Source organism: Anastrepha obliqua, chromosome 3 (assembly GCF_027943255.1).
Source record: "Anastrepha obliqua isolate idAnaObli1 chromosome 3, idAnaObli1_1.0, whole genome shotgun sequence".
In the NCBI taxonomy this organism is placed as follows: domain Eukaryota; kingdom Metazoa; phylum Arthropoda; class Insecta; order Diptera; family Tephritidae; genus Anastrepha; species Anastrepha obliqua.
Window position 1 is genome coordinate 3,029,228 of NC_072894.1, and position 17,425 is coordinate 3,046,652.

Here is a 17,425-nt window from a genome sequence, read left to right on the forward strand (position 1 = left end):
TGCCAGTTGATATTGTTACTGTCTTTAGAAGATTTATTTTTCGGGTATTATTTATATGCAGTTCTTGCAGAGATTTTAGTGAAAGCAATTCAATCCGTTCGTTTTCGATTGGTGCTGGTTGTAGGACAGCTGGGATAGCTGGAGGAGGAATTGCCTCATAGTTGATGAATATTTGATTATTAACTTTCAATGTAGAGTTATGGAAGTTGATAACATGAGTTCCCGTCAAGTTCTGGGTTGTTGCGTCAGCATCTATTTTTCCCATAAAGCCATTAAGTAGTAAAATGCCTGATTTTATTTCTTCAATATGTGGAATATGGTGCCCGTTGCTTATGGTGCAAGTTGAATTAAAGCTATTAATTATTCTAGGTATACAATTACTATTAGTTATATTAACTATTTGTTTTTGTTTACAAATTTCAATTATCTTATAGTTATTACAATGAGTTTTTATTCCGTAAACTTGATTGTTTCCTTTTAATATTTCACTATATTCGACATTAATTATAGTGTTATTTGCCTTTATTACAGGTCTTATAATAATTTTTTGAAAATTTTCTTTAATTGTTAATGGTATTTTCACCATATAAAAAATTGTAAAATTTTTGCTAATAACATTAACTTCTGATATTTCTAATGCCTGTTCCGCATTTTTAAATGGAATTTCATCATTTTCTAATTTTTCAAGTGCAATTTCAATTTCGTTCTTGTTTAACAATAATGAGTTTAATATATCTCTCTTTGCCCATTGTACGGCATATTTAATATTTATTAATTCCTCTTTTATTAATCTAATTCTATTTTGTAAATTAATAATTATTTCATTTACTATACTCATATCTTTCCGTATATTATTAAAAAGTTTATTCACAATTTGTGTAACGTTATTAATTTTTTCATTAAAAATTTCGTTTATTAGAACTTGTTTATCATTATTGCTGTTAAGCTGGTTTAAATTATTTGATATTGCTTCTAGATCCTCATGATCGGGGGATCCGGCTATAAATTTCCAGGCAGTACCTAGAATATTTATTGATCTTTTTTGTCGTAAGTTTGCTGGTTTAAGGGTATCAAGGATTTGGAGAGATTGGACTAATTCGTGCTTTAGGATAGGTAGTAAAATGCTATCCTTAGGAATGTCTGAAGAAATGTATTCGTAAATGTCCGTTAGAAATTGTTCGTATTTGTTAAGGTCGATTATATGTATTAGCCTAAAGGCTCCGTTTTGAATTTTTGCTGTCCCGTCATTGATTGTAACCAGTTGAGCAGTAGAGTAGTCATAAATGTCTATTGTTGCGGTGGTCGAAATAAAGAGAGTTCTGAAAAGAAGGTTAGACAGTTTTATTCTAGTTTTTTATATTGCTTTTGTGAACTATTTTTCCCGATTCTGTTACTATGGTTGAGTGTTTATTCTCCTTTACTATTTCTTTTTTGAATTTTGGGGTAATTTTTGTGCCTAGCCTTTTGTTTATTTTTACGTAGATAGTTTCGCCTGGATGATAAATTTTTATGGTTTCCCTTTTTTTGTTGTGAAAACAAAGGTCTTTTGCTTGTTTATTTTTTAATTCTAAGATGTTGTCCTCCCTTGCCTTTTCGAACTGGCTTGGGTCTGTGGAGACTCTTCTCCCGAAAAATATCTCTATTGGTTTCTTTTTTGTTGTTGAGTGGATGGTATAATTATATTCATAGACTGAGTTATCAAGGAGTTCAGCAAATGAAGTAAAATTCCGTTCTGCTTTTAAGCAGCGCATTATTTCTGTTAAGGTAGAATGAAATCGTTCTACTTGGCCATTAACTGAACTGGTATAAGGCGGTGTTTTGAAAATTTTGATGTTGAGAGTGTCTTCGAGCAGAAATTTTATAGTTGCAGAATTAAGGGAAGTTTCGTTGTCTATAACCACTGATTCGGGTACACCAAATTGGAAAAGCAATTCTCGCAGAGGTTCTTTTACGTGTTCTATTGCTCTTGATTTAATTATCTTTGTTTGTGCATATTTTGAGAATTTGTCTATTGCTGTCAATACTATATTTCTGTTGGTGATGTAAATATCAATATGCAAAATCTGTCCAGGGTATTGCGGTATGGGCGTTTCGCCTAGTTCTGGTTTACTGGGGTGTCGGTCGTATTTATTTTCCTTGCATATCGAGCATTGCTGAATTACTGCTTTTATTTTTTTCGTCATTGATGGGAAGTAGTATTTTTCAAGGATTTGAGATTTATTTTCTCGGTGGTTTCTGTGTGCTCTTTTATGGGTCGTAATTACAATTTCTTCCTGTTCTTGTTCATTTGTAACGTCCTGTACTTGAAGTTGAGTAAATCGAATTTTATAGTTGCTAAAATGTATTGGGTATATTTCCTGAATTTTTCCCATAATGCGTTCTTCTGTCTTAATGCAATTAACTACGGAGGGATTTAGATATCTCTTAAGGAGGCTTATTAGATTTGCTGAATTGTAAACTGGTTCCTCTAAAATGTGTCTGTGATAAGTGGGAAATATTATTTTAAATTGATATGTTGAAGTTAACCCAGTGTTTAAAAATATTTGATTTTTGAAAACGTTTATCGGAGTTTCTACGTGCGGGATTAGATTATCGGATGAACTTTCGTCACTGTGTTGGGTTGTGGACAGAGCGTTTATTGGCTCGGTTATCGTTCTTGAAAGGGCATCGGCCACAACGTTTGTCGTACCTGGTTTATAATGGAGTTCATGATTGTATTCCTCCAAGATAGCTTTCCAGCGTTTCATTTTTGCATTATTGTTTTTGTTGCTTAGTGCTTGGGTCAAGGGTTGGTGGTCCGTAAATATATTGACTTTGGCTGAGCCATAAAGGTAGTTTCTGAAATTGTTTAGTGCCCATATTATGGCGAGAAATTCTTTTTCGTTTGTCGCATAGGATTCTTCCGTCTTAGTAAGTGTTCTGGATATAAAAGCTATGGGTTTCTTATCTTGTGCGAGGACTGCACCGATGGCATAATTGGAAGCATCGGTTGTTAGATGAAATTCTTTACTAAAATCGGGGTATGCCAGTATAACGTCATCGGACATAAGAGAGTTCTTGACTTTGTTGAAGGCATCTTTTGCTTCGCTGTTCAATACAATATTTATCTTGGCTGATTTAGTTTTTGAAATACGTCCCTCTTCCCCTCTTAAGAGTGAAGTTAGAGGTTTAGTTAGCATAGCATAATCTTTTATGAAACGGCGATAATAGCCTGAAAGGCCTAGAAATGAACGGAGTTGTTTAATAGTTTTTGGATATGGTATCTTCGCTATTGCTTCCACCTTTGCAGGGTTTTTCGTTATCCCTTTGGATGAAATTATGAATCCCAGGAATTCTACTGAGTCTCTAAAGAAATGACATTTGTCCAGCTGTATTTTCATGTTAGCATCTTCAAGCGTCTTAAAAATTTGTTGTAAGTGGAGGGAATGCTCTGATTCGGATTTACTAAATACGACAATGTCGTCGATATAAACGTAACAAATTTTGCCAATGTGATGGCGAAGAATGTCATCAAGCGCGCGCTGAAAAATTGAAGGAGCGTTTTTGAGTCCAAATGGTAACCTCGTGAACTCATATTTGCCGTTATTAATTGAGAAAGCGGTTTTCTCGATATCAGATTCTTTTAATGGGATTTGATGAAATCCGCTTTTTAAATCTAGGACTGAGAAATATTGATTTTTCCCTAATTGGGACAGTACCTCATTAATTTGGGGTATTGGATAACGATCCGCTATGGTTATCGCATTGAGTTTGCGATAGTCGATTACTATTCTGTACTGTTTATTGCCTTGAGAGTCCGGTTTTTTTGCTACAACCCAAACGGGTGAATTATATGGTGACCTTGACGGTCGAATAATGCCGTCGTCTAACATTGTTTTAATTTGGGATTCTACCTCACCTTTTAATGCCATTGGGTAGGGGTAATATCTTGTGTAAACTGGGGTATCTTTATTTGTCCTAATTTCGCCTATAACTTTCGTAGTGTAAGTAAGTTTGTCGTTAGGCTCTGCAAAGAGTTTAGAAAAGTTGTTCACTAAATTGTTGATTCTGCTTCGTTGGGTAGATGTCATATGACCTTCTGTAATGTTAATTGCGTTCGCTGAATTGGATTCGAGTTGCTTTATTTTAATTTTGGTGTTACCCTTGATTGACATAAAATTGTCTTTGATGTGGATAACAGCTTCGAGAATTTTAAGGCTATCGTTTCCAAGGATACCATGGAATGAACGTAGCGTTGGGAGAAGGAAAAATTTTAATTTTGACTCTGTATTAAAAAGCTTTAGGAAAGTATGTTCCTTTATTTCTATGTCCCCTGCTATTGATTTTGCGAAAAAGTTTGATTCATTTTTAATTGGATTAGGGACGATAGAAGGTTGAATATAGTTTTTCGTTGATCCCGTGTCAATTAGAAATTTCACTATTTTTCCACTCTCCAGTCTGCATTCAAAATAAGGCAGTGAAGAGTGAGTTAACCTAAAAAATGTATATCTGTTATGTCAGTCAGATGGTTGTCCTGTAATTCATCGTACTGGTCTATATAGTCATTTGTATGTTCTGCTATAGATTGCTCTTGACCATAATTTTGGTCGGAATCTATATGGAAATTCCTTTGCACTTTATTCGGAACCGGCGGGTTATCGATCGGAGGTCTTTTACTGAAAAAGTCGTTAGCGCGTGGTCTGTTCATGTAATTAACATGGCGTGTACGTAATGATGGATCTATGTCCATTGGTTCCGGTCGTGGTTGAGGTTTCGGAAACGGAAACGGTTGCGGACGCGGTGTTAGGTTGTTTGGTTGCTGGGATATGTTGGGCTGATAATACCGTTGAAAATATGGCCTATGTCCTCTATTGGGGATAGCCGGGTTTGGTCGCGACTGGGGCAAATATGCCAATTCAGGATAGAACTCATTGTTGGACCTTCTTGGTGGAAGGGGTGGACGAAAGTTGTGAGGTTTCCTGTTCTGGTCAGTGCTTTTCAGTGCGTAGTAAGAACGAAAACTCTGGTTTTCCAGCTTCAGGCATAAATGAAGAGCCTGTGGAAGATCCGCTGGTTCTCTCATTCCGAGGAGTCTTGGCAGATCGCCTCTAAGTCCTCGAATAAAGGTGTCAAGGGCCTTATCCCGATAGGTACGCGTGATTAGATGCATGGCTTCTTGACTAACTTCCATGCTTCCGATTTTGTTAAGGATAAGTGACAGGTGGGAATAGACGCGCTGATAAAACTCTTGGACCGTCAGGTTGCCCTGCACTAAGGAGGTCATTTGGTACTCAAGGGTACCGATGTCGCGTTTGTCCGCGTAATGTAAAGTGAGGCATCTGGAAATCGCTTTCCAGTCCAGAGGCGTGTTATACGATTCCAGGGCAATGTCGGCATTGCCCACAATCTTGTTACGTATGACGTTGAGGATTCCGTAGTATTTAGGCGTTCCTTTTTGCGGTTCGTAGATCTGCAAAATGCGATCTACGCTCTTTTTCCAGGAATTGAATTCCCCTGGGTTTCCCGAAAATTCACGCAAACATCTCACTACATCTGGAATTTTGTCTAACTCTGTAATATTGTTCGGTAGGCTAGAATCGATAGTCACGTCCGAAATGTCCGTAAAGTTCGCATTAGGGTTGAGGGCAGCTTGAACTAAGTTTCGTCCCTCTTGTTTAAGTATGTTACTTACGACTCCTGCTATAACGTTCGTCAATTGCTCCATGTTGAATGCATTTGCATTCGAGGAGGAAGGGACAGATTGTGGAGGAGGAGCGCTTAGCACAGGAGGTCTTACCAAGTTATTTGGATTAGACATGATAGTTTTCCTCTTTTTCCCTTGATTTTTATAATTTATTTTTTTATTTAAATTTTTGATTTTTTAATTTTTATTTATTTTTTTATTATTATTGATAAAGCTGGAGGGTCCCCCCGAAGGTGGTGAATCGCAGCTTTTGTGTGTAATATGTGGTTACTCCTTCTTGGAAGGAGGGCTTTCGTACTCTGGAGGGTCCCTGGTGTTGGGAATCGCAGAGTTAAGCTATATTAACAATTTGCAATTTATTGAGTTACTGGCTGTACGAGCCGTTCTTTATGAATTTATAATTGTTGTATTTGTTTTACTCCTTCTTGGAAGGAGAGCTTTCTTATCCTGGAGGGTCCCTGGTGTTGGGAATCGCAGAATTAAGCTATATTATTAATTTGCAATTTATTGAGTTACTGGCTGTACGAGCCGTTCTTTATGAATTTTATAATTATTATTTTTGTTTTACTCCTTCTTGGAAGGAGAGCTTTCTTATCCTGGAGGGTCCCTGGTGTTGGGAATCGCAGAATTAAGCTATGTTATTAGGTTTAAATTTTATTAAGTTATTGGCTGTACGAGCCGTCCTTTATCAAGCTTTATATTTGTTTTACTCCTTCTAGGAAGGAGGGCTTTCCTACTCTGGAGGGTCCCTTAGGAATCGCAGAGTTAAGCAATATTATAGAGTTTTTTTATTTTTAATTTATTATTGGCTGCACAAGCCTTTATTTATAGAGTTTATCATGAATTAATTATTTTTCCTTTCGCAATATATTTATTTTTTAACACTTTCGCATTACTTTTGCGATTTCAAGAAATATAAGCATTTATACTTTAAGTATGTGGCCATGTACATAAAAATAATGGTTAATTTTAAAATTGTTTTTTTTTTTCACAATTTTGTATTTAATATTTTCATGATTCTACATTCACAATTTTATATTTAATATTTTCATGATTTTACATCCACAATTTTGTATTTCTTAATATTTTTATATTTAATATTTTTAAGATTTTACAAATGTATGCATATTTAAACTTAAATTTATAGACTTGTATGTAACTTACATAAAGGTGTGAAGGAACATTTTTACTGTTGACCTTTTCCTTCCATGAAGTTTACTTGCGTGTCTTGCGCTGATTCGGTGCGGCGGCTGACGGCTCGCGTCTCCCGTTTGCTTTCGCTACTAGGGGGCCTCTTTTCCGTCACTCTTGGTTGCTATGATGCGGCGGATTGTTGATAGTCCACGTTCTTAGCTGTTGGTGGCACGGCTTGAAAAGCCCTTTATGTCCACCAGGTTCGGGGGCCAATTCAGGTACCACTTCGCGAACGGAACACTTGGAGGCGGCTTCTTCTATTTTTAGGACACTATTACTGGAGACGGCTCCTTTTTTTTTTTTTTGTTCACACCCGCGTTATGTTAACGAATTGGCCCCACGTTGGGCGCCAGTTAAAGATTTTCGAATTGAAATATCTTTTTAAAAAAGATAGCGGAACGACCGCTCTTTATTGAGTACAACTTAAAACAGAAATTACAAAATTTCTTAATCTAAAACCTAAACTTAAAATGCACCGAGCTACCTGTGGTGGCGTGCGCAATTTCGGGGAATCGCTGACTTGGGTTGCGCGTGCATTACATCCGGCCTAATTCAGTTGGGGTGTTGCTGCCGTTGGCTTTTCTGCTGACGGTGCGTCTGGAATTACTGTGGGAAGCGCTATGTAAGCGCTGTGCATCCGCTGTACTCATGTTGCTGATCGGCGTGTGAAAAGTTAACATTTGCCATGTTAACATGCATATACATATGTATGTACATATATTGGTTTCGCTGTCTGTTTGTCTGTTTTGTTATTTTTCTTTGGTTTTTTGTTTGCGAGACGACTTTTGTTTTGCAACGGACCGCGCAGGCAATATTTTTTTACTAATTTAGTTGGTTATTTAATTTAATTCTTAATTATTAAATATTTTGCGCGCACAACTTGCCAACTTGTGGTCTTTTGTCACTATCACTTTGTGTTTGTTACTTTCGCTTCCAAGCTTTGTACCAATTTTTAATCGTTTTTAGACTTTGTTCAGCATCCAGCTTAGTATCGCCTTTTAATTCAAACACAATCTCTGATTTGTAGGAATCACGAGCCTCTTCAAGCACTACTGTCCCTGCTCGGGCGCCATGAAAAATCTTCACTATTTTGTGAAAATATTTAACTTATTTAAAAAAGGTTAATAAGGGTAGAAGCGCGAACTAAAATGATTTTGCCTGTAACGCCGCGAATTGAAAAAGAAAACACCGTGCACGTCCGATTACAAATTCAATAGTGGAGTTTATTACACATGTACTGTCCTTATATTAGGCCCTAAACTAAGATACGAGAAATAGCGGAAATGGAAGAACAGTAAGTGGAGAGTTAGAGAGAGTTTGCAGTTAGTAAATAGAAATAGGAAGAACGGAAAGTAGGTATAGCTGGAAAAATAGAGTCAATGCTCGGAAGTAAATAGAAACAGGTAAAGAAATAGCGACAGCGAGAAACAGTAAAGTATACTACATACCTACTTATAAATAAACAATATAAATAACTTAATATTAAGCTTTAATACAATTTCAATTTTTAAACAATATAAAATAACTTAATATTAGGCTTTAATACAATTTCAATTTTTAAATTCAATATTATTTAATTTATATTATATTATTAGTTTGCCAGAATCTGGCTTAACACCAACTAATGTATTAAATTAAAAGATGTATACATATTAAATATATGTACAATATATAAAATACATTGCATATAATTATTTTCCAAAGATAGTCAACTATCAGTAAAGGCTATCAACCTCAATAAAAATTAACACTCGCTTAATAAAAGACATTTTTTAAACAATTTTTCTTTTTGCAAAATCTGCAGCCTGTCGTGATTCAGTCTGTACGTACGTATACGTGTACACACATACGCGCAACATAGCATAATCTTTTCCACTTCCATTTATAAATTAATTTTATGGTGTGAGGGGAAAGTATAAAAAATCCGACGCAAACATCCACATCTACAACCCTCAAGTAAACGTGAGTAAACACTGATTAGCGGGCTTCGAGCGTTGACGGCTGGAAGTAAAGTTTTAGATAAGAATTCCACCAATGTTTGCTTTTATATCGTAGGAGTATACATTGGAAATTTGCCCACATACATACATACATACTTGCATGATGATAAAATCCAGCTTTTATGAAGCCGAGATGGTGACTCATCGCGTTATAGTAAAAAACATTCATGCGAATTCCCATATACAGATGACACAATAATTCAAAAAATGCTTTTTAGTATTCACATTCTGTGAAAAATGTAACGGAATCATTAAAACACGAAATATTTATTGTTCATTCAAATTTATTGCATCGCCTCTAGAGTAGAGTCCTTTTGAAAGAAAGAACATCTAAATGTCGATAAAATCACAGAAATAATCGAAGTTGATCGGAATGTCAGTAGTCGGAGGAGCTAAAGATCGATCATAAGACAGGTTTAAACTATTTGCGCAAAAATTTTACGCAAAAATTTTACACAAAAATAATGCATCACCACAAATGAACGCAAATGAACTGCATGACCACATTTCAAGTACAACAATTGCGCTCTCATTTCACATTTTCGTGCTTCATGAACCAATGAATCTACTTCGTCGGCATATACCTGTATTGACTTAGACCGTTTCCGATCCATTGTGTTACTACAGTACCGGTTTACCTGATACTCCTCGTTAAACCATTTTGTTTTAAGTTCAAACCCATTGATCTGGCTGACACTTAAACCCCTAAGGATGAGCAGAACGATGGACCAAAGTATCTAAACCTAGTGGCATGTCACACAGGACACTGATGGAGAAGATGTCTGACAGACTCTTCCTCCTCCTCATTCGTACAGCTTCTGCAATAGTCGAAATGAGGTACGTCCAATCTTTGAGCAAGTCGGCCTAGGAGCCAGTGGCCTGTGATCAAAGCAACCAAGAAAGAGACGTTTTTCCTTGATCGTTTAAGAAACGTCTTTGAGGGCCGGGCGTCCCATTTGGGCCATATTCTTTTTGTATCATTACATTTATAGCATCAACCCATCTCTGCTTAGACTTGTAACTTTTTGCTGTATATATACATAGTCCTGCCATAATTTCTTTTACAAGTTAGATCCATTATATAAGCAGGACTATATCACGGTGTGTGACCTGACGATCTTGTTCAATCATTTCTCGCACAGCATCTCCTATGCTCTTAGAGTTTAATGAACTGATCATTGAAAAACACAGGCAAACACTAAAGTGCCGTTTCGATACCATTACGAGACCTGCAACAGGCAGATATCTGCAACCAGTCAGAGCTTCTGGTGTAATGGACAGGATTGATGAAATTTAGATTGACGCACTGCCCCAGGCAGTCGAAGAAAGGAGCACCCAGTGACCTCAATCGATTAGCTGCCAAACCCGGACATTTACTAAGAAAGTGTTCGACAGTCCCTTTCTGTGAAAGGTTCCAATAGCTTCTGCAATTCGGATTAAATAGTAAACCTAGCTTTTCCGCGTGCGTGCCGATCTTCCAATTACAGGTAAGCACTGCTGCGAGTTTGGAAATTGAATGGCATGAAGTTCCCCAGGACTTTCTGAGTCCTGCGTCTATTGTACCGGGGCCAAAAGCACATGAAATAGCACATGAAAAAATATATCTCCATCTCTCCTGTGGTTTCCTGAGGAATAGAGTTGTGCAATTCCCCTTTAACAACAATCAGGGGATGCTGATGTCCGAGTAAGAAGTCTCTGAGACCAATTCAGTCTGCCTTTTGCTGGCAAGCTTATCAGCCATTTCATTTCCCTCTAGCGTGTAAAGGTCACAATAAAGATTTCCATCACTCAAAATAGTTTTTTTTATTTAGTAAACATTAGATGATTAATTTTGTGCCACCTTTAGGTGACACTGCAGGCCGAAATATTTAGAAAAAATTCATTTTTAGGTATCCAATATAATATATAAAAATTCACTCACGCCTCTTTTTGCCTATGTAAACGCATATAGATCAGGTTCACGCTCTTTTTTTGGCGGAAGAGGGCGTATAATTAAACAATAAAGAGGACAAATGGGAACGTAAACCCTTTTGACTTCTACAACTTTCTATTGATTCATATTTTTGATTTTGTTAAATAGTTGGTGATGAAATCTTTTTTAATATTCAAACAACGTCCATACAATAAAAACACCCAATTTTGTTTCTCATTTACATTTTCTAATACATATTTATTTTTATTTTTAGAACTATCCACCGTTATCGAGCTCATAAGTGAATGAAATGGAAGCTAAAATTTTCGTACTATTTTTCGGAGTGAGTTCTTTCTTCTGTTGCATTGGTGCCTTGGCGGAGATACCGAATTGTGCCTTTGAAGATACCGTTAACTTAACCTCCAGCAAAAAATTCAGCAATGGCTCTTACCTCTATGAGGGCGTATTGGTGCCTCCTGCATTGACCGGCCACTACGATTATATTGAGCTGTACGGAGGAGAACGCCAACAGGTGACGAAACACATTCGAGGTTGTGTGTGTCATCTCAAGCAATGCGTCAAATTTTGCTGTCATCCAATGGCGGGAATGTATCGAACCAGCGAGAACTCCGACGCCCAATGTGATGAGAAACTAAGTGAGGAACTAACCTACTCGCCGTATGTAAATGTGACTTTGCGTAACAGCAGTCAGGTCTTGATGCATGTCTTGGACGAATTTGTTGTGCAGCAAGGCATTCCATGCGGTGGAGGGTATATGCTGATGCCGCATCAATATGAAGAAGACCAATGGGAATTGTTTGAGGTAAGCAATAAATATAGATGTTCATAAATATGAATAAATATACTCATTTCACAGAATGGTACACTACTGCGTTTAGCCGATGAGATGGTCTTCACGAGACGCGATTATTGCCTGCAAGCATATGAAGCGGACGGAAAATATGTCATGAATCCAATGAACTGTCCAGTTACCTATGATGAGCCTTCAACCCTCATGCTGAACACAATCGGTAAGAGAGAAACTATTTATGATCGTTGGAAACTAAGTAATTTTTTTTTGTGACTTTTCAGTGATGATGATATCGGCGCCTTTTTTGTATGCCACTATCCTGATCTACTCGCTTATCCCAGAACTATGGAACTTACACACCAAATGCTTAATTTGCTATCTCTCGTCGCTGGCTATTGGTACTACGATGATAGCAATGATCAACATATTGAATTCCGACTACGTGAATGTTATTTGCGCTACTATAGGTGGGTTGACTCACAGGTGAAAGGAGATATGCCAAGTGTAGGGAGATCTGACAAGTGTCCACATGCACATATATCGGGTGTTTTTTTAACTGTTGAGAATTATCGATATCGATAACTATGGGTTGACAGTTGAGAGTACAAATTGTGTTGACTTTTCTGATCTGTAAGGCTTGGCAAGTCATCATGAATCGTTTAACGCCAGGACAACGCTTGAAAATTGTGTAAATTTGCTTTGAAAAGAAAAAAAAAATAATTCTGTTCGCGAAATTCATAGAGTGAAGTGTTGGAGCAGACGCCCAAATATCTGTTCGTTGTCATTCTCAATTTGTTGGCCTTTATCCTTCGTATACGTGGAACATTTTACGTAAGGATCTTGGCTTAAGTGCCTATAAAATGTATCTCTTGCAAGAATTGAAGTCAAGGGATCATCGTTTGTGTCACTTTTTTGCTGATTGGGCTCATTTAGATTTATTATTCAGATTTACTAGAAAAAGTAGTCAAAAATTGCATTGATCGAATGATCCATGCAACTCGCAGCCACGGCGGATATATGCCGGATATCATTTTCTTAAAATATATGCGATGAAATTTTCTTCTTCTTAAAGGGTACAATAGCCCCTTAAGCCGTTTTTACCGAGTTTCTTTCTCGTTCTAACCGGCGCCAGTTGGGCACACTAAGTGAAGCCAAGTCCTTCTTGGGTCTTCCTCTTACTCTGCTATCACCAGCTGGTACCGCATCGAATACTTTCAGAGCCAGAACGTTTGTATCCAGTCGAACGACATGACCCAGGCAACGGAGAAGCGTAAAGCACAAATAGCTCTCGGCATCGCCGACGTGCAAGGTCTAAAAAATCTGCCGCAAAATCTTTCTCTCAAACAGTCAAAGGGTGGCCTTATAGGATGTTGTCAACGTCCATGAATACGATAGAAAGGACATGATGAAAGCTTTACAAAGTGTTAGTTTTATTCGTCGAGGGAGAACTTTACTACTCAAATGCCTACTTAGTCCATAAAACTATCTACCAGATTAATAAAAAAAATTCATTGCAACAATATTTCTGTTTTGTATTATCATTTTATGTTCTCAAGGTCTTAAGAAGCACCCGATATAAAAGCGTTTCTAAACCTTAGATAATATGCAAAAAAAATTATTAGACTAAAATTTTTTTCCTAGTAACTACAAATAACACCCGATTTCGCTTGCATTTTCGTATCCGATCTTATATTTTCTCGATTTCGATAGGGTTTGTGACGTACTATTTCCTATCGGCTGCCTTTTTCTGGCTGAACGTTATCTGTTTCGATCTTTGGCACAACTTCCGCGGCACTAAGGGCAACATTCAGAATCTGACTCAGCGAAAACGTTTTCTCTACTATGCACTCTATGCTTGGGGCGTGCCAGCGCTCATGACTATTCTAACAATCGCTCTGCAGTACTCGGACCTGCCAAATAAACTGAAGTCCGGCATAGGACATTCACACTGTTGGTTGAAAGGTAAGTTGATGTACATACATACACACACTCTCCATACATAACTAACGCTTATTCTAAAAACAATTTAACAATTTAAAATGAAGTGGACGATTGGTCCGCCATGATATATTTTCACGGACCCTGCTTATTGTTGATTATTTTCAATATTACGATTTTCTTCGTAACCGCCAAGAAGATCTACAGCATACGAAAAGAACTGCAGAAATTCGCTCAGGGCGAAGAGAGCAGACGCCATTTGCGCTCGCAACAAAACGAGTGAGTTTCTGTTTAAAACTGTGCTTGATATGAGTACATACATACATAAACGTGGTATGTGCAAATGTTTATAAAAATTAAGAATCAATTTGATGAATTATTTCAGTGTCTGGCTGTTCTTCCGGATGTTCATTGTAATGGGCATCGGCTGGTTGTTGGAGATAATCGGCTACATAGTTGGCGATAGGAGTGATTACGCCATTATATTCGCACTCGCAGACATATACAACGCCTCGCAGGGATTGATTATATTTGTGCTATTGGTTATGAAGAAGAAGGTGTTGCTGCTCATAAAGAGAAGGTACAATTTAACAAATACATATTAATTTTACTTGCAAATATTAATTTCAAATAATAAATAATGAATGGTTCGTAAAGAATTTTGTGCATTGAGGGGCCTGAACCCACAGACTCAACCGAATCGCAGTGCTCTGAAGAAGAGATCGCGTTACAAAATATTACAAAAGGAATTCCGCCGATTTTGAAGTGATTGAATAGGTAAAAAAGGAATTCGAGTTCCGTATTTTGGTTATGGTGTTACTAATGGTGCTCCCCGTCGTGTGGGTCTTGGTTTTGCTTGAAATAACAATCCTCTTAGGCAATAACACTAACTTTGTCTTGTTTATTTGCAATGGGGTTCATTTGTTCTGAAAAAAGGAAAACTAATACAATATTTACATTCAATAATTACAGCATGTTTCATTCTATAAGTACATACATACGTGGGCATATGTTTTTCTTATGTACCTAATATTTTTAATTTATTTTGCTTTTCAATGTCTGTAAACTAACTCAGATACTTTTTTTAGAATATCGAAATCGGATAATGCATTGTACTCGTCATTTAGGCGAACACCCAAGTCTAGCGCTTCAACCATGGAATTGAGTAAGTGAAGAAAAATTTTAGTTGGAAAATGATTAATATATTTAAGTATATACGAATGTGTTAAAACGTCTCTCAATGTCGATGTAAGAGACACTATAGCACCTTGATCAAAAAGTTTCCGGAATATATTCTGAAAATTCAATGTAACACATGGGCTGAAAAGTCCCGGGCCCAACAGGGAAAATACTTTTTTTTGTTAAAAATTAACTTTATTCATCAACATAATCTCCATCAAGAACAACGCAATTTTGTAGAACGATTTATTTTTTGCCTCAAAATAGGCCTTAGTTTCAGCGATAGCCTCTTCAATCGAGTGAAATTTTTTACCGGCGAGCATTTTTTTAAGTCTGCGAACAGCCGGTAGTCGCTGGGAGCCAAATCTGGCAAATACGGTGAGAGCAATTCGAAGTTGAATTCATGTAGTTTTGCCATTGTTTTGATTGACTTGTGATTTACTTGTTTTTGATCAACAGTGAACACAATTGGGTGTCGCGCTGCTTCGAATAGAGCTTTCTCATAGTCAAATGCTCATGCAATATAAAGCCAACTCATTCTTTTGATATCTTACTATGTCAGCTAACTCACACGATTTTGCAGATTTGATGTTTTCTGGGGTTACCTCCTTATTTGGACGTCCACTGCTTTGTTCATCATCGGTTGAAGTCAACAAACCATCGTTTTATTGTTGTTTCGGATGGAGCGGCGACCCCATAACAATTGTCAAGCCATTGCTTCATTTGAACGGTATTTTTCCCCATCAAGAAGCAGAGTAAAATTAAAACACGAAATTCTTTTTTATCCATTGTTTTGAAAATAACAAAAGTAGCGTCACTCTTACCAGAATAACTGGAAATAACTGGAACTTTATTTTCGGTATAACCATCGGAGTTGTCTTCGATTTTTCCATTATTTCATTTCAGCTATAAACGTGCATCCCCCGTATCCCGTAGTCGTTTTTTGACTCAATCAAACAGAAGAGAGTCGCACGGAACCATATCAGGTGAATTTGATGGCTGTTAATGGTATTCTTTGGTCAAAAATTCACCGATAAAGATGGCACTGTGTAACGGTGCGAATTGTTTCACGAAAACGACTCATAATATCCAAATAATAGTCTTACCAACGGTTTGATCTTTTGATAAAAATTCGTGGTGTACAATACCATTGTAACCTATAAAAATCGTGACTCGGTTTCTTTTTTGACTGAAAACGACGTGGTTTTTTGGTCTGGTTCTTTCGGAGCTCTGCGTTACCTGGCGGTTGCTTCAGGAATTTTTTGATCAAGGTAGCATCTTAACACTACATTTTCGTCCGTAAGTTTGACACTGCTAGCTACAACTCTCATTATTGCCTTTGAGTTTGTTATATTCCAAAATTAACAGCCAGCGAAATTAACTTTTACTGAAATGTGCGCGGGTATATAAAGTTCGGACCGGACCGAACTTAGCCACTTACTTTCTTACTTTTTATTTACATTTACTTGTGTGTGTATGTATACATACTATTTTTTCTTTTCTTTCTATTCTTTATTTACTGTATTTTTAGCGAATGTTGAATCTCGATGGAAACTGCAGAACTGAGGAATAAAAAGTTTTAAACACACCAACAAAATTATACAAATGCTTAAGTTTCAAGAAACCCCTATTATATCTGAACTTCAAAGGCGTTTTATGTAATAAGAATATGAGCGGTGCTGTCCATGTCGAGAAATAAGGAGCATTTGCTGGAAGGACGTCATAAGCCAAAAACGAACAAAAAATCCATCCTTTTTTCATACACCATAAAATAAGAGCTGTGGCCCTTCCACCCTGGACCATACGATATACTAATAATAATAATCGAATATGAGCTGGTGGTAATTTCTCCCCATCTTATGGGCACTTAAAAAAATGTCAGTCCAGACAGATGTAAATCGTGCCACTGTTAAGAGAAATATATTCAATTAGTAATTCCCATAAATATGTTTTAAAAATCTAATGCACATAAATAACCCTGCAGAAAAATCTACTAATTCGAAATTGGTATAGTTCTAGTGAATTAAGTACCATGGCGCACATAATAAGCTGGCGAATCCTAATCACATATACCCTCGTTTCATGTATTTTTCCAACTGGAGTAGTGCGGAAATAGTACTAAATTTAACAAATAAGTGGTAAATTCTGCAAGTTATATTTAGCATCACAAAACAAAATAAATAAAACAGTGATCTAGCTAACACTGGTGTCGCTGGCTCAACGGTCGATAAAGTAAAGCTTGGGCTTTGTATCTGTTAGAAAAATCTTGTGTACGCCCTTATAAACTTATATTATATGGTTATCGGCACTACATCTTATGTTCAAATACGGCATTGAACTGTTGATATCTTCCTTTGAAGAAGAAGCTCAAGGAGGATAGAATACGAGGTTGCGAGTCCAGAGTCCATGAAGAGAAAGAAAGAAATTATTGGAGGCTTTATATTCATTTGTGCTTTCAAAATTTAACATACGACGCTTCGTTTCCATTAGTTTGATTAGTTTAGATATCAAAAATCACAATATTACCAAGCATTCATATAATTTTTCCTCCTTTTGTTTAATTTGTTCCAACTTTTTGGAACTAACGTCAGACTTGCCAACATCGCGAAAAATAAAGTAGCTGTTTGGGAAGACGCCACCTTCAGTACTCAATTCGCCTTGGGAGAAGCTTGTCCAATCTAACAAAGAATGTAAATAGGCGCCTCGCT

At 36.9% G+C, this 17,425-nt stretch overlaps 1 protein-coding gene across 6 annotated transcripts in view; it reads left to right on the forward strand.

Annotated features, from left to right (window-relative positions):
• The window catches only part of LOC129240068 (G-protein coupled receptor Mth2-like), a 34,219-nt gene extending 17,096 nt beyond the window's left edge, over positions 1-17,123 (forward strand). For 2 of the 6 annotated variants that reach the window (XM_054875536.1, XM_054875537.1), the window contains 8 exons: positions 11,064-11,612; positions 11,667-11,820; positions 11,882-12,067; positions 13,311-13,562; positions 13,646-13,817; positions 13,900-14,118; positions 14,627-14,703; positions 16,249-17,123. In XM_054875536.1, the coding sequence (XP_054731511.1) occupies positions 11,100-11,612; positions 11,667-11,820; positions 11,882-12,067; positions 13,311-13,562; positions 13,646-13,817; positions 13,900-14,118; positions 14,627-14,703; positions 16,249-16,283 (1,608 nt within the window). In that variant the 5' untranslated portion in view covers positions 11,064-11,099 and the 3' untranslated portion in view covers positions 16,284-17,123. Of the gene's footprint in view, positions 1-11,063; positions 11,613-11,666; positions 11,821-11,881; positions 12,068-13,310; positions 13,563-13,645; positions 13,818-13,899; positions 14,119-14,195; positions 14,316-14,626; positions 14,704-16,248 lie in introns of those variants that run through there. The other 4 variants (XR_008582027.1, XR_008582028.1, XM_054875538.1 and 1 more) reach the window with 4 other exon arrangements.
• Positions 17,124-17,425: the final 302 nt, after the last annotated feature.